General features: G+C 39.6%; 1 protein-coding gene and 1 non-coding gene across 2 annotated transcripts in view; one reads left to right on the top strand and one right to left on the bottom strand.

Annotated features, from left to right (window-relative positions):
- NOL10 (nucleolar protein 10) overlaps positions 1–26,409 on the top strand; it is an 85,722-nt gene that overhangs the window by 33,246 nt on the left and 26,067 nt on the right. Inside the window, exons 14-17 of the mRNA XM_061154813.1 lie at positions 20,852–20,978; positions 24,791–24,870; positions 25,066–25,164; positions 26,222–26,311. Of these exons, the coding sequence (XP_061010796.1) occupies positions 20,852–20,978; positions 24,791–24,870; positions 25,066–25,164; positions 26,222–26,311 (396 nt within the window). The remainder of the gene's footprint in view (positions 1–20,851; positions 20,979–24,790; positions 24,871–25,065; positions 25,165–26,221; positions 26,312–26,409) is intronic.
- Positions 22,439–22,511, bottom strand: TRNAG-UCC (transfer RNA glycine (anticodon UCC)). The gene has a single exon. It is a non-coding gene; the product is annotated as a tRNA-Gly (tRNA).

Below are 26,409 nucleotides of genomic sequence, written 5' to 3'. Positions count from 1 at the left end.
CAAATATAGGCAGTTTGGATGATGATTTGTAGTAACGTCTTATAAACCAGGTATGAAAACTCTTTTTTTCCCCCTCTGCTTTGAGTCTGTGCTGAAAATGAAGACAGCTTAATGTTCTTTCAGCTTGTTGATTTTTGCCTGTCTACCCCGTACCATCTTTCTTGAGTACCTGAAGTCTTTTTAGAGTAAATGCACTTTCAGATTTATATAGTCTCTGCCAATTACTTATCCCAATAGCTAGCTAGTCTTTTATGACCAAACGGGTTTTCTCCAGCTCTTTCCCCATTTTCTTAGTGTTCCCTTTTGCTGTCTCTGAGAGACCAGGATCTGTTCTTTTGTTTGTTTGTTTGCCTTTTAAATTCCAGGGCCTAATTCAGCTGCAGCTTTCAGGACTAATGCCAGAAACAGTTTTTCAACTTTGGGTTCCTCTGAAATATAATTTAATCGTAGGTTAGTTCTTCCTAATTTATACCTTTGGCAACTGCATGGACTCCAGAGGGAATCCAAGTCCCATGGCACCCAGCCCAAACCTGCCAGGGTGCCGAGTACTGTTCCTGTTGGAAATGCTTCTGGGCTCCAAGGCCCCGTGGGTCAGTGAGCTCGGAGACCACACATGACGGACACGTGATGGCTGGCATGCTTGATAATGTGTATGGATGCGTAAGGGCTTCCCAGGTGGCGCTAGTGGTAAAGGACTCACCTGCCAGTGTAGGAGACGTAAGAGACACAGGCTCGATCCCTGGGTCGGGGAGATCCCCTGGAGGAAGACATGGCAACCCACTCCAGTATTCTTGCCTGGAGAATCCCATGGACAGAGATGCCTGGAGGGCTACAGTCCATGGGGTCAAAAAGAGTTGGACCGACTGAAGCAACTTAGCGCGCACACACACACATATGAATGTGTAAACTTGAGAAAAAGAATAATTACTTGTTTATTAGGAAGCTGTTTGAATTAGAAGAATAAAGTCAATTGATTGAGGATGTATGATTTTTTTTTTAAACACGTACATTTTTTAAATTTGGAAAGTACTCTTGGAACCAGAGTACCTGCACATAGGGCAGAGTTAAACACATAACGAGTTATATTTACTCACACCAGTGCTTCTGTTTTTTTTAAGATATAAACTTATTTATAAACTGGAACTTATTCAGCATAATGCATGAAATGTACAGAACTCTTTGCAAAGAGAGATAACTATGTGTTAAGAAGTGTAAAATCTCAAGGCCACTTATTTCACTTAGTTGTAACTCACAAGCACACATCCTTCCAGAGGCACTGCTGCTTGGGATGGGAGTGCTCAGTCGCTCAGTCATGTCTGACTCTGTGTGACCCCATGGAATGCAGCCCGTCAGACTCCTCTGTCATGAGGATTCTCCGGGCTGGAAAACTGGAGTGGATCGCCATTTCTTTCTCCAGGGGATGGATCTTCTTGACCCAGGGATTGAACCCGCGTCTCCTGTGTCTCCTACATTGCAGGAGGATTCTTTACCCACTGAGCCACCAGGGAAGGCATTACTGCTTGGGATGTTTTGGCATGATTTTCCAGAATCTCAAGGGCATAGTTACATAGTGCTTCCTAGTTACTCCTTACCTTCACCTCTTAAGACGGTAACGTATTTTTACCAGCTGTCCGTTTGGCAAATACATTATTTTAGTTTAGCATGAGATTTGACAGTACCTTAGCAAGTATTTTGTGTCTCCTTTTTATATAGATACTCTCTTCCTCGTTTTAAAGTTTGGGGCTAGGGACTTGGTCTTTTATTTTGTCTTATGATTGCAGCACACTTCTGGAGGCAAGATCGGGAAAGATTGGTCTCTCCCACTGTCTCTGGAAATGAGGCAGATGGCAGAGAGAACTTTGGCCGACAGAAGGTTCTGCTTTTCCTGCAGAGTCTTATTGTGCAGACAGACGTGCTTTCTCCCATAAAATAGATCTCATCTGCAGATCACTTAGGCAGCATTTCACCCTGCTCAACCAGGCTGTGCCGGCTTCTGGAAGCCACGTTCTCCTGGTTGTCCTCCTGTCGCCTAGTTAGCCCTTCCAGTCAGTCTGCTTTCGTGGCTTTTCTTGCCCTCGTGGCTTGGTGATTGAGCCTCGGCTCTCTTCCTTTGGTGCTGGGGCTTAGTCCTTGTTTCTTTGTTCTCCCCTCAGGGAGCTTACCTGTCCCCCAGGCTCCGTAGGGACACCTGTGTGCTACGGACTTCCAAACTTCTGTCTCCAGCCTTTCCTTCCCTGCAGAGCTGCAGAGTCACATACTCACCAGTCTGCTGGGCCGTGGAGGTGGAGACCTCTCCACTAGACATCTCATTGGTGCCCTCTAGTTATGTGTCCACAGCAGAATTCCTGGTCCCAGCTCCCCACCCGCCCCTCTTCTCACTTCGTTGCTTACTCAGTTCCTTGGCCCAGAGCACAGGCACAACCTTGTTTCTTCGCCCGTCCTCTTCACATGTGCTCGTCCGGTCCATCCGAACCTCCCATCAACTCTTTTTCCAGTATTGGTTCAAATCCAGCCATTTTTCAGTATTTCTGCTTCTGCCACTCATCTGGGTTACCTTAATGGCCTCTTACCGGATCCTTCCTCTTACACTTTGTCTCTCTTGCATTCTGTTTTTCATACAACAGCCAGGTTAATTTAAAATATAAAAATAGGACTTCCGTGGTGGTTGGATGGTGAAGACTCCACGCTTCCATTGCAGGGGGTGCAGGCTCCACACCTGATCAGCGAATTTCATATGCAGCCTAACATGGCCAAGAATAGTGATGATAAAATATAAAAGCAACCAGTCAGAGTCTGTCCCTCTTCTCCTTGGCAGCTTCCAAGGGCTTATCATTTTGCTCAGCATAACGTCTTAGCTCCTGTCATTAACTTAGAATGCCCTACAGAATGGAAAAGGTGAAAACACCAGAGACCCCGTTTTCTCTCACCCATCAGAGAGCAGATCTCTTGAAATCCATTTATCCTTTATAGAGATCGACAAGTGGTTAGAGTGAAAGACCAAATCCCTCGTCATCACTGCCAGCAGCAGGGAATAACTTACAGGTCGTAAATTAACCCCAAACACAGAATTAGTAGAGAGGAAAATTAAAGTTAGAAAAACAAAGTCCATGCAGCTCTCCTTTGGATTCATCTTGTGCCAATGGAACAAGCTGTGCTTGGCCGTTCTTCTTGGTGCTAAAGTCTCCCTGACACTTTCAGGTGAGTCCATTGTGTGTCTTGGGTCAAGACACCAAAAACTGTTTAAGAATAATTTTCAGAAAAAAGGGAAGTCATGACTTTAACATAGATCTCAAATAAACATGTTAAAAATTTTCATTTAATTTATTAAAGGAATCAGGTCCATGTCATCAAAGGTGAAGTCTAAAATAGCACAGATTTATGTGGAATAAGGTGATACTGAGTTGGGAATGTACAAATGAATAGATTGGCTTTTCCGAAGGTATGGAGGGTTATCTGTCCAAGACAGAATTCTTTCGCATGACTGTTAGCAATTAATCTTGCATTGCTGTCAGTTACTTACAGTTTACAGAGTTGTAAAATGTATCCCATGGAATCAGAATCAGGTAATCTTGAAAGGCATGCTCTTAGACCAGGAGTTTGGCAAACTAAACACCTGACTAAATGCCCACTGCCTTTTTTTTTCTTTTTTTGGGTAAATAAAGTTTTATTGGGACAATGCACCCGTTCATTTATTATGTGTTGTCTACAGCAGCTTTCTGACCAAAAAGATAGAGTTGAGTAGTTATGATAGAAAGACCCTGTGGTCTGCAAGCCCTAAAATCTTTAAGAAAAAGTTTGTGGACCCCCCCTACTCTTGATTACACATAACTTTCCATTGAAGCATAAAATCTTCCTTATATTTATTTACTTATTTATACATTAAATAAATAAAAACATGAATAAATATGTAATAAATGTGTATTTTTCTTTATTATGATATAAAAAACATGGACACAGAGATACTGTTTCTTTTTTTCCTCAGTTACATTCCCACCACCTAAAGCAGTGCCTTTTACGCCGTAGGCATTTGATTAATATGTGCTGAAAAATTAGTAAAACATATATGAGATAATCAGATAACTGTAATTTGAAGAATCTTGGATAATGGTCATATGTTTTGACAGTGGCTGGTTTGCAGTGATTTTTAGCTGTTCTTATCCCAAATTTGAATTCAGCATCTGCCTTTTTCTGCTACCGTTAGTGAAATTAAAAGGTTAAGAACATGACTCGTGAGTACTAGACTAATTTTTATACAGCAGGATAAGGATCAGTTTCTTTGCTCTGACAGTATGTTCTAATCAGCATGACCACAGAATCTTGGGGTCATGCAGCCCTTATGCATTTCTGAACTTCCCCGGTGGCTCAGATGGTAAAGCATCTGCCTACAATGCGGGAGACCTGGATTCAATCCCTGGGTCGCAAAGATCTCCTGGAGAAGGAAATGGCAACCCACTCCAGTACTCTTGCCTGGAAAATCCCATGGATGGAGGAACCTGGTAGGCTGCAGTCCATGGGGTTGCAAAGAGTCAGACATGACTGAGCAACTTCACTTTCACTTTCAATCATTATGTTTGTGAAGGCTGACAGATTTCTAAAAAAATTGCCTCGTCCAAAAGATGTATTACTGGTGCTGTTGTGAGATAAACTGTTTCCTAGAAAAATATAGAAGGAGAATATGAAACTAAGGACATTGAGCTTTTGTTGTACCCTTTCTGAAATGTGTGGGAACATTGGCTTTGCATCTAGGATAGGATGGGCTTATGCATTTTAATGGTTGGAAATGCATCATTTTTCTTCCTGTGCTTTTAGTTGGAGCTGCTGGAAGTGCTGTGCCTGCTGCTTTCTAAGATTTGGCTTCTAATCTGGACCATTGATCCAGTTCGATTCAAAGCCAAGACTGATGGCTCTTATGTTTACTAATCTGATACCAGAGATTCCCCAGATGTGAGATCTCTTTGACCCACCAGTATATGCTGAAATGGCCCTAAATATGTTAGTGTTCACATGGAATCCTAAAAGTGGTGGATCAGGTTTTCCTCTCAGATGCTCATTTAAGCAGAGCGATATTAGAGATAGTGACAGAAGTAGTTTTGTTAGAAATTCCTATTTTCTTCTTTTTTTTAAATTTAGAAATTCCTATTTTCTAGTGCCAGTTGCAGCATATTTTCTTGGTTTAAGGAGGCAGTACCAGATGTATCTGGGGAACTTGCTAGCATCAGAGGACATACAAGACAGAGCATGAGCTGGACAGATAAATGCTGAAATGTTTTCCACAATAAAGCGTTTCTCCACAGGCTGCAAAGGAACAGGGGAAGCTTTTGAAGCACAGAACATTAGAGCAGGTTAGGAGCTTTGAGGTCATCTAGTCCAGCCCCTTAATTGGTAGCTGAGAAATCAAGTCATTTGTTCAAGGTCAAATGACAAGCTAGTTCCGGAGCTGGATTGTGAAGGCATTTTGTCATTCCGAGTTGGTTATGGAAGGAATTTTAAAATTCATCTGACCTGAGTTTGAATTCCTGGATTGCCACTTAAGAATTTGGTGACCTCGAACAGGTTACTTATCCTGACTGAGCCTCCATTTCTTGAGCTACAAAGGAAGAATGATTTTGTGAGGCAGCTGTGTGCAGTAGACACTTAGTCATTTATCATGGTGCTTGCTGCCTGACAGACATTCAGCTGATTATTGCTGTTGTATGTTTTTGCATTGAGTAAAATTTGATGGGTCTAGTGGCAAAGAGTATTTATATTTAGTATTATATGAATGTGGGCTTTTATGTAGCTAGGAAGAACATGATATTGAACAAAATAAAGATATACTGAAAAGGTTGTGACAGAATCACAGGTGTGAGTGAAGAAAATGACATAAGAAACATGATTTGATACTGTTCAGTCTGTTACAGGTCATGTAAACTAGAGGTTGAGAGAGCACTACTAATGCCATTGGTTTTGCTGTTAGTTATTGAAACAGAAAGCAGTGATGAAATCTGGTTGCTTAAATTAAAAATCTGAGTTTTAAAACTGAAGTCCATTTCCCACATTCTGTTATCAAAAGCACACTATAGATAATGGCCAATAAAGACAAGTAGAAAACTCACTCTTCCATTAACCAAAGTGAAAGTCGTTCAGTTGTGTCCAGCTCTTTGCTACCCCATGACTATATAGTCCATGGAATTCTCCAGGCCAGAATACTGGAGTGGGTAGCCTTTCCCTTCTTCAGGGGATCTTCCCAACCCAGGGATTGAACCCAGGTCTCCCACATTGCAGGCGGATTCTTTACCACCTGAGCCACAAGGGAAGCCCAAGAATGCTGGCGTGGGTAGCCTATCCCTTCTCCAGTGGATCTTCCCGACCCAGGAATCAAACTGGGTCTCCTGCATCGCAGGTGGATTCTTTGCCAACTGAGCTGTCAGGGAAGGGCAAACACATTTTAACATTTTGCTCTATTTTTTCCATTGTTTTTAATTGATATGATCTAATATCTTGCTTTTTTCTCACTTCCTGTTTTCCCATGTTATTATGAACTCTTAGAGATCACTGTTACGTGGTTGAGATGAGGCATGCGATTCGAAAGGGACTGCTTGAGTGTTTTCTTCAAAAGATATTTGTTCCCAGTACCTCTCATAGCATTGCCATACTGAGGATGATTCTGGTAATTTAAGATAAGAGTTTTTGGTGTGACAAGGCCCCTGGCTGCAGGTTGCTCACTGTATCTGACGCTGGTCGACACCTGAGGCATACGTGCTCTTTTAGACTTACTGAAGCATTTTCAGGTTTGACTTTAATTGCTGCTGTGAAGGATTTTCAGGTTTGACTTTAATTGCTGCTGTTCTGTCTTCTGCTTAGTTGTGTCCAACTCTTTGCGACCCCATGGACTGTAGCCTGCCAGCCAAGAAGTCTAGAGTAGGTTGCGTTTCCTCTTCCAGGGAATCTTCCTGATCTGGGGATCAAAGCTGAGTCTCTTGGGTCTTCTCCATTGGCAGGCAGATTCTTCTGCACCGTATTGTTAATCTTAGCTGCTTGACTTTAGAACCTGGTCTCTATGTAAGAAGTTAAACCAATGAAATTACAGCTCAGAAGTATTAAATACAGTGGTCAGAGTAGAAGAAGGAGAAAAAAATTGTAAATATAATTAGCAAGTTCAGAATGAGTGAGATAGGGCTTTGCAATGGTATCTGTGAAAAATGGATCGGGGGTTTTGTTCAGTTCTAAGTCAAAGGAATAAATTAAGCAGGATGTTGGCAGTGATTCCACATGTGAGTGGGGCTGGGGGAGGACAAGAGATACAGTGAAGGGGTGATCTTGGGGTTTTTAATATGCTTGTTCTTTGAGAAATATTTCACAGGTCAAGGATTAGAGAAAGCTCAGAAAAAGAGTTCAGGAATTGTGCTATCAGGCACCATCTAGAGAAGGCATGTTTATAGGATTTAGGAAAAGAATAAGTTCATAAAAGAAAGGCACCCCATGGGAGGTAAAGAAAATGATCGCACTTTAGACTAAGGAAGAAAATTTTCATTATTGAGTGTGTGGGGAGAGCTGTCAGAATACAGGAGGCAGTGGAAAAGGAAAGAGAAGACAAATATGAATGAAAACCTGATTCATTTTAAATTGAGTTCAACTCTTGAGTTCAGAGATGGGTATTTTTTAGATTTCTTGATTCACGATAATGTAGATGGAACATACATTTAATTTTGTTCTCTAAGAAAAGCATTTAAAAGATAAAGCCAAGCCCATAGGAAAGATCTGTGGGGGTAAGACATCTTATGTAAGGTGATAGACCTAACTTCATGGAGAAAAATATGTGAGGCACTTATAGGCAAAACAGCAGGTTAGTGGCAGTTAATTCCAAGCTCCATGTATTTTCATTACTTTTTCTGATTAACAGAAGAAGAGAGGGGTGAAAAGCAGAGTGAGCTTCTTTTCTAACTTACCCAATCTCACAGCAGATCTCTTGTAACTGAATTTTCTCGTATGCATGAAATTGCTTTATAAGGTGTTGTGTTCTATGTGTAATCTTTCAGTTATATGTTCAAAATTGTGAAATGGGAAGTAAGGCACGAGTGTCAGGTGGCTAATAAAGTATTCTGTCCTAATACAAACAAGTTGTTTGTGTCTTTACAAGGGGGAAATGTGGACTTCCTATTTTAATCTAAAGACTTCAGGCAGTAACAGTATCTTTGGCATTTTTCTCAACAAAGGAAATCCTCTCCATTTCCCATCACATTTTATTGGGTCACTAGAATAGCAGACGCACAGAGAGCATTAATGTGTAACACTCAGGAAGTAATTTTCTGAACATCCTGTCACATTTTCAAAAGTTAATTTCGGTTCCGGCGAGGTAAAAATGAACATAATTTCCATATGGAAATATTTGACGCATGTATGACATTAACTTTATTCTGTTAATATGTTTTTAGATGATACTTGTTTTTGCTAAAACGGTTGCACATCTGGCATGCCTGTTTGCTTGAAAGCTTCCTATTCAGATGCTGGTTTTTAGTTTTGAGTCAAATATTGACCAAAGATCATGTCTTTCCAGCTCTGGTGATTCCTTCCGTCTTGGTGCTCACCAGTTTCATCTCTTTACCATTCTTGTTTCGGGCAAGAGAGAGATGGGAATCACTCTGGTACTCCAGGGGCCTGTTGGTATGGTCACCTAGGCAGTGGTGGTAGGAAGTAGTGTTTACAGCCAGTGGTCGGTTTTTAGTTCCTGAGTTTGCCTGATAGTCTGAATCCTCTGGCACTTTCTTTGACTGAGAGGCCCATTACCTACTGTGGAGTTGTTGTGTTTTGTTTTTTCTTTTTTAACCTTAAAAATAGAAGACAAGTTGTACAAATAGGTAAGAAATTTGGGCTACGTTCTTTTAAAAGGCCAGGCTAATACAGAAAACAAAAAGAAAGTTCTAGGATGTGGACTTTCTTTACTTTGATTTGGTGTCCTCTCAAATTCCAGGCAAGTTTTTCTTCCAGTGCACGTGTGCCCGGATGTCAGCACGCTCAGGGCATGGTTTTTGTGTGTTTTACTTTCTGCTGTATCCCTGGTGACTAGAACTGTGTCTGGTACTTTGTGGGCTCTCACTGAACACACGCTGATTTGAAGGAATGTGTATTTGACACTTCATTTAAAACATTTTATTATGTAAATATTTCAAATATGCATAAGGGTAAATTAAAGATGGATAGCTGAGTGCTGAAAAATTGATCCTTTTGAGCTATGGTGTTGGAGAAGGCTCTTGAGAGTCCCTTGGACTGCAAGGAGATCCAACCAGTCCATCCTAAAGGAGATCAGTCCTGAGTGATCATTGCAAGGCCTGATGCTGAAACTGAAACTCCAATACTTTGGCCACCTGATGCAAAGAGCTGACTCATTGGAAAAGACCCTGACACTGGGAGGGATTGGGGGCAGGAGGAGAAGGGGACGACAGAGGATGAGATGGCTGGATGGCATCACCGACTCGATGGAAATGAGTTTGAGTGAACTCCAGGAGTTGGTGATGGACAGGGAGGCCTGGCATGCTGTGATTCATGGGGTTGCAAAGAGTTGGACACGACTGAGCAACTGAACTGAACTGAAAGATGGATACAGTGAGCCTCCGTCTATCCATCTCCTTGCTTCAGTGTCATCTGCTTTTCCCCCATGCCCTTTTGGGTGGTGATTGTGGGATTGACTTGTGTTATTAGTGGTTTAAATTGCTCTATTTGAAAACTGAAATTTGAAAATTGTTGTTGCTGTTCAGTCACTCAGTCGTGTCTTTGCAACCCCGTGGGCTGCAGCGGGCCAGGCTTCCCTGTCCTTCACTATCTTCCGGAGTTTGCTCAAACTAATGTGTATTTAATCAGTGATGCCATCCAATCATCTCATCCTCTGCCACCCTCTTCTCCTGCTTCAGTCTTTCCCAGCATCAGGGTCTTTTCCAGTGAGTAGGCTCTTTGCATCATGTGGCCAAAGTTACTAAATAGAGGGAATTCCCTGGTGGTCCAATGGTTAGGACTCCATGCTTTCACTGCCAAGGGCCCAGGTTCATTTCTTGGTTGGGGAGCCAAGATCCCATGACTTCCCTGCATTGCAGAGCAGATTCTTAACCACTGGACCACCAGGAAGTCCCTGTTCTGAATTTTGAAGGATGTGTAGGAATTAACCAGTGAAGAGGTAGAAAGAAAGGGAGAGCTTTCTGCACATGGGGATTGAAATTAGAGCTTCAGATCTGTTCAGTGCACTGTGAAGGAGCTTAGGTTTTCCAAGGGTAGGGAGGGGCAAGAGATAAGTAAAACTGGAGAGATAAAAGGCCTGTATCTAAACCTTTTGTACAGTGTTTTGTGTTTTGGTTTAAAGAGGAGTGGCATGCTTTTGATGGGTTTTATTCAAGGGTATGAGATCAGATATGGGGATAAGATTATTCTGCCTATAGGAAGGGGTGACTTTAAAGCAGGGGTTGTGCCTGTTAGTTGCTCAGTCGTGTCCAACTCTTTTCGACCCCATGGACTACAGCCCTCCGGGCTCTTCTGCCCAGGGGATCTTCTTGACCCAGGGATCGAACCGGATCTCCTGCATTGCAGGCAGATTCTTTACCGTCTGAGCCACTAGGGAAGCAGGACTTAGGATTGTAATTGATCAGGAAAAGTTCTCTGAGCTCCCTCTGAGATATTGGCAATGGGTGGTGAAGGAAGACACAGAAGAGACAGTAAGGAGGGAATATATCCTTAGGGCTTGGTGATCATTAGGTTGTTGTTCAGTCGCCAAGTCATGTCCAACTTTTTGCGACCTCATGAACTGCAGCACGCTAGGCTTCCCTCTCTTTCACTGTCACCTGCAGTTTCCTCAGATTCATGTCCATTGAGTCGGGGATGCCATCCAGCCATCTCATCCTCTGTCGCCCCCTTCTTCTCCTGCCCTCAATCTTTCCCAGCATCAAGGTCTTTTCCAATGAGTGAGTTCTTTGCATCAGGTGGCCAAAGTATTGGAACTTTAGCATCAGCATCAGTCTTTCCAGTGAATATTTAGGGTTGATTTCCTTTAGGATTGACTGGTTTGATGTCCTTGCAGTCCAAGGGACTCTGAAGAGTCTTCTCCAGCACCGCAGTTCAAAAGCATCCATTCTTACACACTCAGCCTTCTTTATGGTCTTAACTCTGACATCTGTTCATGGCTACTGGAAAAACCATAGCTTTAGGATTGACTGGTTGGATCTTCTTGCAGGTCAGGGGACTCTCAAGAGTCTTCTCCAGCACCACAATTTGAATGCATCAATTCTATGGCACTCAGCCTTCTTTATGGTCCAACAACATCCATACACGACTACTAGAAAAATCATAACTTTGACTGTACGGAACTTTGTCAGCAAAGTGATATCTCTGCTTTCTAATACACTGTCTGGGCTTGTCATAGCTTTCCTTCCAAGGAGCAAGTGTCTTTTAATTTCATGGCTGCTGTCACTGTGCATGGTGATTTTAGAGTCCAAGAAAATAAAAATTGCCACTGTTTGCATTGTTTCCCCATCTGTTAGCCATGAAATGATGGGACCGGATGCCACAATCTTAGTTTTTTGAATATTGAGTTTTAACCCAGCTTTTTCACTCTCCCCTTTCACCTTCGTCAAAAGAAGCCTCTTTTTAGTACCACTTTGCTTTCTGCCATTAGAGTGGTATCATCTACATTTCTGAGGTTGTTGATATTTCTCACAACAAAAGTTGTGAGTGAGTTAAATTCTTGAATTTTCTGGAGAGAAAAAAAGAGCGTTTGTCTTTCGTAAAGGTCTCTTCTCAGTCAATATCACAAATACACTAAGTTCACTAAGGGCCTCAGTCCTGAATTATAGGCTGGACCCCTGCTCCTTCATGAAGATCATCTGAAACCATTGCTGAAACCAGTTTGATGTTGTGTGGCTTGTTGATCAGTTGGTAACTCTGTCTATGTGCCTCTCTCCCTTTGGGAACGTTGTTTTACTTTAGGAAAAATGCTCTATTAAAAAAAAAAAAAAAAATCAAACGTATAAACCGAAGAAGTCCTTCATAACTGCCACTCCCACTACTGTTGTTAACAAGATGGTGTACATTCTCTTTCCCTCCATGCCTACCCCACACACCCTGCCTACACACTAGCGTGTGATTTTGCAGAATTGGAATCTCATGATGCATACTGTTCTGAGAGAGATTTTTGTCATGTAATGGTATATCAATATTATTCTGATCAGATCAGATAAATATAAAGTAAACCCATTCTTTTTAATGGTTCCACAATATTTCGTTATACAGGTATGTCATAATTTATTTGCCTAGTTTCCTTTTAATGGGTATTCACCACTCATTTCTTTGAGTTCTCTAAACCAGTGCTGTTCAGAACTTTCTCTGATGGAGACATTCCAAGATCTGCTCTGTCCAACTTGGCAGCAAATAGCCGTGTGTGATTATTGAGCATTTGAAATGTGCTCAGTGTGCCCAAGGAACTGAATTTTACATTTTATTCTGTCTTAGTTAAATAAGTCTAAGTAGCCACATGTAGCTGGTGGCTACTGTATTGGACAACACAGAGTCAAGTTAGATCATCAAGCTGTTTGCTTGGATCACGTTACTTGGACCTTCATAAATTACAGTTTAATGTTACTTTGATGTGTAACAGTCATATGAAGTTTCTTTTGTAAACCTGTTTTAAAGAAATACTGTCCAGTTAGAGTTCCTTAGAGAGAGATCTATGAAATGCTTCTCAAGTTTAGTTCCAAAAGAGAGCTTCTCTTTCCAGACATATCAGTATGCTTTTTTTATCAAGTAAATGGTGTCCCTCTACCTTATTATACATCACTTTTTGCCTTGGTTGCCATGGAGTCCGATTTTTGGAGTCCAGTTTTTGGTTCTGCTACAGGGGGTGATCTTTTCCCTTTCATCACTACCCCCCAGACGACATAGCTTTCCTGTCATTCTGAGTTTGAAGATGTCATTATGTGTATGCCTTTCCTTGTAAAGTGCTTCTCTTTTTGAAAATGATTAGATTTATGTCAAGTTTTTGAAATCTATCCTAAGACTTCACTAAAAAAAGATTAATACAATATACATACTACATCCTTCCCATAACCTTGTACATACACACACATACCGTATATCCTAGTAGGGCCATTATATTGTCATGTGTAGGAATCCTGTTTATCATCATAGTGGGGAACACGCATATTTAAAATCTGAAATAGACTTTCCACCTGGGTTGTAGAAAATAACTTAAGTGCATTATGGTTGGTTACATTTTATTCAATTATGACTTGAACTTGGGTTCTTTAACCCTCTTTTGCTCTATCAGTATAATGCTCTATTTTGGCTTTCTTTGGGAATATATGGAAAATCTTCTTTTGCTTGAATTTGAAGTGCATTCTTCAGGATTTCCTAGTTCCACATGGTACCTTGTAGATAAATATTAACTGCTAAATGGTGGGGCAAAATATTTTTTTGACTGCCCCCCCTCCACCGCAAAATAGCAGTGTTGAGGAGTATAACCTTAATTTTAAAACATTTTACTCTTCCTATGTCTCTGCCAAGTTTCTTCAGGATACCCTTAGATTTTACATGGACTTTAGAATTAGAAGGCATCAGGATATGCTGAAAAATTTTTAATAAATTCCTTTGCCTGTAAGGAAGTAGGATAGAACCAGGAAACTGCTGATGTGGTAACCAGGATAGCACACTAAAGCCATCTGTGTAACTCCTGGCAGGAATAAAATGACAAAACAAGATCTTGGAGAGTGGGTGTTACCAGGTGTGTGATCAAAAAGATAAACACATTCTCAGATGATTAAATTGGCCGAGTGCCTTTAGCACCCATGGGGCTGTTGCGTATATTCTTATGTGCAGACATCGCCGTCAAAGTTGAGCATTTTTAGCATAGTTAGGAAACTGGGACTGGAAAAGACTGGACGCAGAGGATTTTAACATTGCTTGGAGTCTTTGGAGCTGTAGACTCTGGATGTGAACTTGAGGAAACTGCATGGAATTTCAAGTGTAACATGATAAACATCCAGTGGTATTTGCAGCAGAGCCACAGTCAGGCTGTCTAGGATAGAATGAAGAGGGCAGCACATATAGAATGAAGAGGAGACCCTACGAGAACACATTTGTCCTATTTAACAGTGGACTTTGAAAAAGTCAGGGACCATGTTAAGATTCTTCCATTTTTCTTGAGAATTTGAAGGAAGATGGAAGCTGAGGACTTTATCATTACTATTTAATGACTGTAATTTTTGGAAAAAGCAAAAATGAACAGTTTTTCATTCTCACTCAAATTAGAAATACTTAGGTTAAATGTAGTACAGTTTTGAATACTTAAAAGAACTTGAAGATATTTGGTTCATAAAGGAATGTCATGGTTTTGAATAAGATTTTTGCTGTCTCAAATTGGCCATGGTTCACTTGAGAGTAATTCTTTTTAGCCCTTTTCCTTAATTTAGCCGGACTAGTTGGTGTTTACTAAGTTTGCATGTTCTGAATATCACCAAGCTCAAAGTCAGTAGATCTCCAGTGGATATATGCATTTATTTTTCAGTGCATATAAAAGTTATGTTTACATTATTCTATATTGTGTGCAAGAGCATTATGTCTAAAAAATATACATATCTTAATTTTAAAATATTTTATTGCTAAAAAAGAGGGGGGCTTTCCTGGTGGCTCAGTGGTAAAGAATCCACCTGCCAATGCCAGAGATAGGGTTTGATCCCAGGGTCAGGAAGAATCCCCTTGAGAAGGAAATGGCAACCCACTCCAGTTTTCTTGCCTGGGAAATCCTGTGGACAGAGGAGCCTGGTGAGGCTACAGTCCATGAGATTCCAAGAAAGCAACTGAGCACACACACTCATACTTAGTTGCTAAGTCGTGTCTGACTCTTTGTGACCCCCACGGACTGTAGCCTGCCAGGCTCCTCTGTTCATGTGATTTCCCAGGCAAGAAAACTGGAGTGGGTTGCTGTTTCCTTCTCCAGGGGATCTTCTTGATCCCAGGGATCAACAGCTTGCTAACCGTCATCTGACAGCGCAGGGTTGTCACACACCTTCAATTTCTAAAGAACATAGTATCAGCAAAGTACAATAAAATGAGGTCTGTGCCTGTATTGGAGAATTCCCAGATAGCAACATTGGGAAGGCTCTCTCTGGGGATCTTTAGTTTTCTACAGAGAATCCCCCAGTTTCTCACCAGGAGTGTTGGGGATTTAGGATGGCAGGGATGGAAGCCTAGCAGCACGCGTATGGCTCCTGGCCTTCTGGGAGTTGGAAACAGGGCAGAGGGCCACATACTTTGATGTGTAGGCCACCAGTTAGTTTGCCGATTCTAGCCCTACAGCTCAAGTCACCATTGCCGGGTATCCACTCAGGTGGAGCAGCTTTCCTTCACTGTCTCCAGGGAATGGTCCTCTGGTTTCTTAAGGGGCTTCATCAGCTCCATCATCTCCCCTCTGTTCGGGCCCGTCTTCCCAGATACATGGAGCCTGGGAGTGCTGGGTCTCAAGGACACTAAGGAAAGAATCTAGTCTCCTTTTTGTTATTACCTCTGTAATTTATACTGTGTTAAATCTGTTAACCACTGTATTTTCTTCTTTTGTTCTTTTTGTCTTTGCAGGTTATTATCTTTTATATTGATTTATTGTCATTTTAACTAGGCTTGGGAGGGAGAGGAGATAATATATAGTTAGTGTGCCACTAAAGTGTTTGTTGGCTGATGGTGGTAGGGTGGCATAAGTAATCTTACTTTTTCCTTTTCACCTGGCCTTATTTTATGATCGAGCTTCACTGGTGGCCCAGGGTAAAGAATCTACCTGCCAATGCAGGAGACCCGGGTTCAATCCTTGGGTTGGGAAGATGCCCTGGAGAAGGAAATGGCAACCTGCTCCAGTGTTCTTGCCTGGGAAAACCCATGGACAGAGGAGCCTGGCAGGCTGCAGTCCATGGGGTTATAGTCAGACACAACTTAGCAACTAAACAACAATTATTTTATTTTATTATCATTTTATTTCAGTGTCTAAACTACTTTTCAAAAACAATCAAAATTGAAACCATGGCAGATAATAATCTTTCTCCTTTTTAAAATATTTTTAAATGTTAAATTACTCTTTTGCTAATCTGATTTTTAGGAATGAGAGAACAAAGCACTACAAGTCAGGTACCTTTAAATGACTCATAATTACTCACACAAATGCATGTAAACTTGGATATGCAATTAGGCAGCTCATTATGTTGCAAATACAATTACATGCTCAAATTCATGGTCACTCCCTTGGCTCACCCAGCTGTCTCTCTTGTCTTAGGCTTATTTATGATCGGTTATTAGTAATCCCCAGCTGTCAGAATTTGAAAATACATGCTGGTGCTAGTGGTGTCATTCAGCTAATAATGGAGGGAAAGTTTGAAAAGGAAGTTTGCCTTTGAGTTTATGTATGCAGGGTTGGTCGTCTTAATTGGCAAAATCCCATTCCCCTTCTGAAGGTGCAGGCTTTCCATTTAGAAAAATTACCATTAATAGTGGTTAATGATATTTACAGTACAGTATATTCCATCATCTCTGATCTGCCATTCTGAAGTCCGAAAAGCCCTTAGTTGTTTTTTTGTTTTGTTTTATTATAACTCATTGGTGGCAAAATTAGAAACACTTCATTAGGACTCAAATCTGACATGTAATGGCAAGACTCTTTCTAGTCTGTTTATCCAGATCACTAGCATGAAGATGTATGGATTTTGCCTCAGAGAACTTTTAATGTGTTTAGTTACGGACCACTGACCCAGATACCACTGAAGACTTTACATAAATGCAGTATACATAACTGTGTTACCATTTGAAAATGCCTGAGGTTCTGAGTTTCAGACGCTTTTTGGCCCCAACAGTTTCTAATCAAGAATATTGGCCTTATAGTGAGAGTAACAGACTCCACGTTAGCTATGGGTTAAAATTCTAGTAGGAGGAAACTTTAACTGCTGTATGTATTAGACCACTTGGGTATTTTACATACAGTTAGATTCCCATTTTGATTCACAGTTACTGTGAAAAAAGAAAGAAGCTATTTATTGTATGCTGATATAGTTCTAGTAAATGGAGTAATTAAGAGTTTTCTTAGTTACTAAAGTTTTTTAAATTGTTTTTTAGGTAATTAGTTTAAAACTCAAGATAACAATTTCATATTTAATTGCTGTTCTATACTGTCAGTGACTTTTAGATTAATAGTAGGAAATACTCCCAGTATTCTTAAAAGTAAATGGAAAAACCTATGTCATCTATATTGAGTTAGTACAGTTGGTTCTTTGTCTCTAATAATGTCAATAATTGTTATTTTAATCACCCTGATCTGTTAAAACCATTCATTCAATAATCCTCAATGCTTAGTTCTGCCTTAACCCAGCTTTAGGTGTGGCACAGTGGTTTTTCAAAAGAAGAATGAGGGAAGGGGTACCGTTTCTGTCAACTGAGAATTTTAATATTCATTGTCTTTCCTCCCCACTCTTCATCATTTTTGTCCATTACCAGAATATACAAGAATTTTGAGGTTTTAAACTAGGCATATATGCTTAACCTCTTACAGGTAGCTTGTAATCATGCAGACAGATAATCTTGGGCACGTGGCATGTATTTTCATGTACCTTCAAATTGGTTCCTGTGCCCAAATGGATTAGAGCAAGCAGATAATTGGCTGCATTTGAGTCAAGGGCTTCCCATAGCACACCGATAAAGATTCTCTCCTCTTTTGGAGGGTAGGTATTTCTGTTTAAATTGGTTGTCATGAAAGTTGCCGAAGTTGCCGAGAGACACCTCAGTATCCTTTATAGCAGTTTGTTGAGTCAGTTTCCAATTCTGTACTTTTACTGACCTGTGAGTTTAGAAAGTGCTTTATAAATAAACAGTGAAAGATCATTGATAGATCACTGAAGTTTAAAATAGAAGAATCTTCACCAAGTTTCTGAAACAAAACTCTTACGGTGCATAAAAATGTAGATCATCAAAGAATAATCAGTTTAAAAAAAAAAGAATAATCAGTTTTGACTGCAGTAGAGAATATAACAATATAATGATACTACAGAAAACCTAGAATCTTTTGAGATAGTAGTAATAGTATGTCGGTTGTAAAAAAAAAAAAAAAGATGTTTTCTTCAAGTTGTGAAGCCAGAATTTTAAGAATAAGTTAAATTTATTTTTAAATCTTAGTTGAAGGATTAACATTTTATGAGTAAGGACGGTGAGGAATTTTTATTATTTAATTTATACATGAATTAATATTGTGGTCATTACAGATACATCAGAGCTGTGCATGATGTGGTTAAACCCTCTTTGTTGGTTAAGCTGACCACTGTTTTTGCAATTTATTGGGGGTAGACCTTTGCAGAAAGCTCTAGTTAATGCCAACTAAATCAGTCATTTCAACTTTGTTATCATCATTTTGATGTTTTTTTCTCTGAGTAGGAAGTAGGGAAACGTGATTAATAAAATCAGCCCATTAGCCTTTCTTGTTTTTGATGGAACTATTTCCTCCTGTAAAATTTGATGGTTGTGAATTTGATGGCAGAGATTATTTACCTAGCCAGACTTGTCCCTAGAGAGGCAATCTGAAACAATTCCATTAGAATCCAGATAACGATCAAGACGAGTGTTGTGAAACATAATAAAAAAGAACCACCTGAAAGTAAGTTCAGATCTGGTCTGATATTTTGATACTCCTACATCTCTTCCCCCAAGAATAGTCAGTAAACACAGAATAGTATCTTTTCATTGTCTTTGAACCCCATGTTTATGACTGATTTAAGGTTTAAATGCAAAACTATTGTGAGGTCCCAGACCATTTACAAAATAACTTTTGCCAGACAAGACCCTTTAAGTTTTGTTTGGAAATCTTAAATGCATTCATATGTGTTTTATGTATGAATAGATTTATTTATGAAATACTTAACACCTGCTACTTGGCAGGCAGTGTTCTAGGCACTGGAAATTAAGCACTTAAAACCGGTGAAGTTTGGACCCTCCCGTAAGAACCTACCTTGGATCTCACGTCCTGGGAAAGTGCCAATAGTGACTACACCTGCTCCTCTCTGAGAGAGAAGACTGCCGTCCTGGGCCTTACAGCAGCACGTGGTAGAGCTTCACTTGGGCAGATCTGTGACTGATGGAACGCAGATTCCTTTGTAGCTCCGGTGCCTAAACGCTCACTCTCAGAAGGTGCCCCATGGTTTTCCTAGCTTGCTCACATGTTCATTCCAACCGGAAGTCCTTTCAGACATACTTATCCCAGCCCAGCCTGTTTCATCTAGCCCTCACTTGTCTTCCACATGGACTTAGTGCAGGCTCGGTCCATTGCTTTAAGCAGCTGAGTGTGTGTGCATGTGCATGCGTGTGCACACACATACACGCTCTCTGCTCCAGTTAGGTTTTTAAGTCCTTGGGGGATAAGACCATGGTCGGGGACTTTGGTTTAGCACAGTGTTTTATATCTAGTAGTAATTAATATCAGTATTTGTTGACTTCAAGTGACTGTCCTAAAATTGCTTAATATCAGAACAGTTTCTTTAAAGTGGTCTACATTGATTTTTTTTTTATTGCCTTACATTTCTTGAAGATTTGTCTTTTATGGTTAGTCAAACGACTAAGTGTATCAAGACCTTTCTTTCTGTTTTTAAGAATTATATAGATTATGCTAGTAAGAAAATTCTCAGTGGTACTTTTTAATTGTCATTAAGAGTTGTTTTTCTTGTTCATGAGCCCCATAGCCTTTGGCAGGAGTAGTGGGATCATTCTCTTTCTAATCAGGCAAAATAATAAAATTATAAATTAGTATGGCTATATCTAACATCTGCTTTTTTCTTTTTTTTTTTTAAATGGTTGAAGAGGATATTAGGGGCCATTTTTCTTTGATGTAACTCTCCTCCTCCTGCCTTCCCTTCTCCAAAAAGTTTAAGCTAGATTTAATAATTTCCACTATGAATTTTGTTTTTTTTTTTCCCCCCTGTTTAATTGATTACTGTCAGAATACACAGGCAGGTAGATCCATTTTGTAAGAGCCTAGAGTTCTCTCTTCTGAAAGCCTCTACCATGATCTTGGCTTTCCCGCTGAGTGTTATTTCCTTTGGGATAAATGTTGACCTCAGTGGGTGAGGCATCTGGTGGGAAAGATTTGTATCAAGGGCAAAAAAGTGAAAAACAATCATTATTTTATGGAAGTAATTGGGTTACAAATTGAAGTATTCATATCTTATTACTTGGTTATAAATTCTCTTTAATCCTTTGTTCCTCAGCCTTTCATTGGGACTAATTGTGGATCTTGGCCACCAGTTTTAGGTTAAATCTGAAGAATTCTATACACAGAATTTTAATTTTTTCATAAATTAAATGAAATGGACCATACAAGATCGAATGTAATTATCAAGTCATTAGTTGAAAACTCTTAGGAAAGGGTGATTCTCCTTTTGTTTAGACTTTTGTTTGTCATGCATGACAAACTTAAAAAATCTGCTATGCCAAGTGTATGCCTTTGTAAATTCTATTTATATTTTGAATGAGAGAGGTGGTGAAACTATATAGATGGATGTTATTCTTAGTACCTGAATTATTGTTTATTTTTTATAGTTCTCATGTAAGAATATTCATTAATATCATTGTATCCCAGACTGAGGTTTTTTCCCTTGTAAGCCTAATCTTCTTCCTACTTTGTTTATTCTCTTCCATTATAGACTTGATGGTGCATTTTGCAGTTATTTCTCAGTACTTCTGATGGAATCAAGGATTTTAAAAGTGTATTTACGAAAAAAAAAATAAAATAAAAGTGTATTTACGGAAACTGGTTGTAAAATAACTGACCCTTAGTTGATATGATGAGGGTATACACTTGCTAACCTTTTCGTCAACCCGGCAGGTTTTGGGTCCTGCTCCCAGGTGGTGTTCCTTCTTGGACAACTTGACAGAAGAATTAGAAGAGAACCCAGAAAGCACAGTTTATGATGATTACAAATTTGTCACCAAGAAAGACCTTGAAAATTTAGGTAAAAGAAAATTACAATGAAATGTTTATAAAATTATTTCTACTTGTTTTGAATTTTGAACATCAAAAGTGATGGAGTCACATTCATCTGATATTGCAGATCTTCTCTTTCTGACAAATCAGGTATTAAACATAGTACATATAGTGTCTGCTTGGAAGATTCAGATAAGTTCAATCTACTGAAGTGTTTTTGTATGTTAAGTGAGGAACAGTTTTTTTGGCCTACCACCTGTGTATAGGAAAATACCAGTTCCTGGAAGCAGTGACTTTCTCTCAAGTACTATTTGAATATAATAAGATTGTGAGAAATCTCAGAGACTGCACGTAAATGCTTTTTGTCTCCCTTGTAAGTTTGCTTATTAATAGACCAAATCCACAATTTAGAAACCATGGGTTGAATCCTCAAGTATGTAGAACCTTAACTGTTATTTGAATTTAAAGAATACAAACCAAAAATGCTTCTTAATAATGGCCAGCATTAAAATAGGGCTTACATTTGCCCAGGCAGTATTCTGAATGTTTTATATACATTTTATTTAATCCTCACACCTGTTGAGTGGATACTATTATGATTTCATTTTCTAGGTTAAGAAACTGAGGCATGGAAAGATTAAAGTAACTTCCCAAAGGCTTCGGTGGTGGTAAATGTGAGGGTTAGAATTTAAACCTAGAGTCTGTGCTCTTAACTAACCTCAGCCATACTGACACCCTGAAGAACATATTTGTCTTAGTTGACTAGCACTAGTTTGCAGGATGAGAGTAGGTTTTGTTAATCTTGTTCTCTTGAAAAAAGGCTGCATAGCAAATTATTGAGAATACGAAAATAGGATCCATTCTCTGCAAGCCTAGGCAGCTTAGTTGTCTTTAGAACAGAGAGATATACAATAGCAGTTGAATGTTAAAAGAAAATAGAATCATGTAACAGATTAGACTAGAGTCTTAAACTTTATATTTAAACCATATCTTTTAGCGCAGTTAATTCAAGCAAAATTATTTTCTGCCAGCTACCACCAAAATAATTCCTTAAATTTTAATGTGTTTAAGAAGGAAAGAGTTGTGTTTAGCCTTTTGAAAAGTGACTTATGGATGAAAAAAGGTAAAATAAATCTTTCTATGGAAATGCCTTCTTAAATATCTCCAGCGTAATTTTTATAGTATGGTTGTGTGACACTCACCTACATTCTTACACTGAAGAATAAAAAGACATTTTTATTTTGTGGATTTTTAAAAACTACCGTGTTTAGTATATTTTGGGTGCTTTTTCAGTCTCTTGACTATGTTTATTTTGGGTGAGGAAGGCAGTTATAAAGGTTTAAATACGTTTTGTTAAAATACATTCATGCTGCCAGTTTTTTTCTTCAGATGCTTATTTTTTTATTTGGCTGCACAAGGTCTTAGTTGCAGCACACAGGATCTTTAGTTGTGGCATGTGAACTCTTAGCTGCAGCATGTGGGATCTTGTTCCCCAACCAGGGTTCAAACCTGGGTCCCCTGCGTTGGAAGCACGGAGTCTTAGCCACTGGACCATCAGGGAAGTCCCCACACTGCCTATTTTTAAGACTATGGAAATAGATATAATATTCAACAAAATAAATTATACTAGAAATCATTTTCATGTAGATTATTATAGCCATTGGTTATATTTTTCAATAGATTTTACCATCAGTATTTTCATTTATCAAATAAGTAGCTTATGTTAAAGTAAAAATAAGGCCATGGAACTGACTTCCCTTGTTTCTCAAGATTATAGCATTTGAAAAGTTGCAGGTTCTGTCATTTCCTAGCTATGGCCTTTAGCAGGTCCTGTACCATGCCATTTCCCAAAATGTGTTTCATGGACCCCTGCTTCTGTCAGAAGTGCTAGATGGGCAGCATAGTGGCTGATACAGGCTTTAGGGAGGCTGACATGGGCTCACACCCCACCTCTACCGCGAAATAGCTCTGTGACTTGACCAGTTTACTTAATTACATTGTGCCTTCGTTTCCTCATCTATAAAATAATAATAATGGCACCTACTCATCGAGTTGCTTAGAGAATGAATCAGATTATGCCTGAAAATTACTCAGCACAGTATTTAAACAATCCATAATGTTACCTATCATTTTAAGAGATTTGTGGCAAATAAGTTTATTTGAGAAATGTTCAGTTTAACCAAGTTAAATCAGTTTCTCTTCTGTGGACTTTGAGCCTTTAATGTCATTATACACTGTAAATCACTAGGAGGGAGGAAACTTACTTAATCACACACCCTCGTCTTCCTCCAAGATCTGTTGGGACCGGTGTTGTCTGGAGCTAAGGATGAGAAAACCTGATGCCAGATCTCTCCTTACAATTGTTTTAATGTGAAAAACTTCCTGCTGGATTTTATTCATGACCTAACTTGGAATGGGAATAATTCTGGGCCATAAATATAAGTTCTGTATACTTAATAGAGGAAATAAAAAATTATAAAAACACATGTGCAGGTACCTCAATGCAGATTGTTGTGCATTTGGACATTTCATTAAGGTTCAGCCCTCCCCACTGCACCTTTAAGTTTCCACTGTGCAAATTCAAACAATAGAGTTTTATTGACCTAACGTTCTAAGAAAGTACTTTTCTGACCAAGACTTATAATTACCTTATGAAATTATCCTAAATTTAGGTTTGCCTTTTGATGTTGTTCTATAATGTATACTGTTTTGTACACCTATGTGATTTTACCTAGACATTATTTTTAGCCCTGGAGGGTTATATCTAAAATTTGGAAATCAGGGTAATGCTTTCCTTGGAGGCTTAGTCACTTAGTATTATATAAACAAAAGTGCTGTTCATGTGAATTATTTCATAGGCGGTCTTATTCTGAAGATGAATATTCTTGTAACCTTTCTCTGTGTAAATATTTGCAGTTAATAATTTCTATGACATAGGCAGGGCATCCTTATGTGACCCCCTGCACCACTAATTATAAATGAAATCTACTGAATCTTGGGAACCTTGTGAAAGATACTCTTTAAAGCAGGGCTGCTAGACACTCATTGGCTTAGACTTTTCATTCATCCATAATGCAGTATGTGTGTATTTAGTATATGTGTTGGTATACATTTGCCAGTTATTCTCTTTTGGGGGAACACATACCCTTTCTACTTTATTGTTGTGACACAGTTTTTCTTTTGTTTTTGGAAATTACGGACCATCCCCCTCCCCCACCCCACTCCCGCCCCTACCCCAGCCCTGTTCTTACTTGGCAGTATGAAAGTTGGCAACCTAGTGTTGAGTCTCAGTATTATTCTTAGATTTGAAACTGGCTTATGGAAAAGGGCTTCCCTGGTGGCTCAGAGGGTAAAGCGTCTACCTGCAATCCAGGAGTCCCGGGTTTGATCCCTGGGTCGGGAAGATCCCCTGGAGAAGGAAATGGCAACCTACTCCAGTATTCTTGCCTGGAGAATCCCATGGACGGAGGAGCCTGGTAGGCTACAGTCCACGGGGTCGTAAAGAGTGACATGACTGAGTGACTTCACTTTCATGGAATGAAAAAAACCTGAGAACCAGTAGTGTGGGGAGCCCTTCTTTACTAGTCTGTTATAGTTCATGAATACCTTTCCATCATTTTTATGCTTAGTACAATATTGCATTAAAAATAAGTTAGATAATGTTGCTGAAGTAGATTAAAATTTTCTTTGCAGTTATTAAAGAAGATAAGTGGTTCTAATCCTTAAATTTTTACTTAGAAGTGAAATTATAATCAAATTGTTATCTGTGAAAAACTGCTGAATTTTAATCAGGATCAGGATTTCATAAAGATCTGCCCTCTTCTGGTTAACTTCCCCCAGGGCTCACACATCTCATTGGATCACCTTTTCTTCGGGCATATATGCATGGATTTTTCATGGATATAAGGCTCTACCACAAGGTAAGTACAAAGCTACAGTTATTTAAGGTGATTGATAATCGCTTTGTGGCCATTTCTTCTCTACTTATGTATATTTTTATAAAACTTACTTAAGATTTGTAAAAGATCTATCCTTTGGCATAATATTCATGCTGTATATGAGACATGCTGCTAAATGTAGTTCTCTTGGTTTTAATTTTCTTCTACTCCAAAAAGGTGAAATTGATGGTAAATCCATTTGCTTATGAAGAATATAGGAAAGATAAGATCCGGCAGAAGATAGAAGAAACACGAGCACAAAGAGTGCAATTGAAGGTAAATATTACAGTCAGTATTGAATCTACTAGAGAAAGGTTCTTCATTTTTATTTTGTTTATTATTCGGAGAAGCTTGCCATCCATTTCTTACTTTCCCCATCCTTAGTTTACATCATTCACTAATATTTCTGATATGTTTTATTTGTCGTGAGGGTGGATGCTCTAGTTTCATCCTTATGGTAAAGATAGTGGTGTTGTGGCAGGTAATGCCAGGTGAGCTGATACTGTCGATCCTACCAAGAAAATACAATGCTGTTTTCAAACAGGTGTTTTTAGACTTTGGAGTGCTGGGGCTTTTCTAATCCCCATTTCTTGGTGACACATGGGAGTGTCTTAGGCTAGCTGCTTGGATCATGGGAAACAGTCATCAGACTATGCCAGGGCCCAGACAGGAATCAGGCCACATTAGTTCTATTATCAGAGAGAATTTAATGTATAAGAATTGTTACCCGGGTATTAGAGAGGTGAAGAGGCAAAAACGCTGATAAAGGAGGCGGTGGCTACAGGGAGCAGCTAACTTGCCAGCTCCTGGCAGTAAGAGACAGGCGGACCTAGAGACTCGGACCTCGGAGGAGGGCTGACCGCCGGCGGTGGGGCCCTCGAGGCAGGCCGAGGCTGTTCCTGGGAGTGTGGGGAAGCCACAGACTGGACTCCCTTGCTCTGCTGGAGCCACGTCGTCACTGCCAGGAGACAGAACTATTGACGTATGACACCAGCCCTGCAGCCAGCAGAGGGGAAGCGGAAACCCCGTCTCCTCCTGCCTTCCTGGCCTGATCGAGATCGACCACCAAGGGATATGATCGTTTCTAACTGGACATTTTGTAAAACATACGCACACACTTTCAGTGCAGAAACTAGTAGCAAGCTTTTGCTTTTTTCAGACTATTAGTTAAAAGCGGTGAATTAAAAAAAAAAAAAAAAAGCAGTGAATATGTGTGTGTATATTGGCCAAGGCAGTCTAGGACATGGAGTCCCTTTGTCCCTACTCTTTGCTTTAACCTCCAAAGCTCAATTGTAGGTATTGCAGTACAACTTTTTTTTTTCTCCTCCACTAGAAATTGCCAAAAGTTAACAAAGAGCTGGCACTTAAATTAATTGAGGAAGAAGAGGAGAAGCAAAAATCTACCTGGAAAAAGAAAGTTAAGGTAAGATTTTATAAGGCAAAGAAAATATTGATAAATTATTTCTCTGTTTTCTTGATGGTAAATTGTATCCTTTTACTGTGAAAATGTGTTTAGTTTTC

This window comes from Dama dama, chromosome 11 (assembly GCF_033118175.1).
Source record: "Dama dama isolate Ldn47 chromosome 11, ASM3311817v1, whole genome shotgun sequence".
Classification (NCBI taxonomy): Eukaryota; Metazoa; Chordata; class Mammalia; order Artiodactyla; family Cervidae; genus Dama; species Dama dama.
Note: the sequence above shows the minus strand (reverse complement) of the source record. Positions and strands in the feature narration are given on the sequence as shown.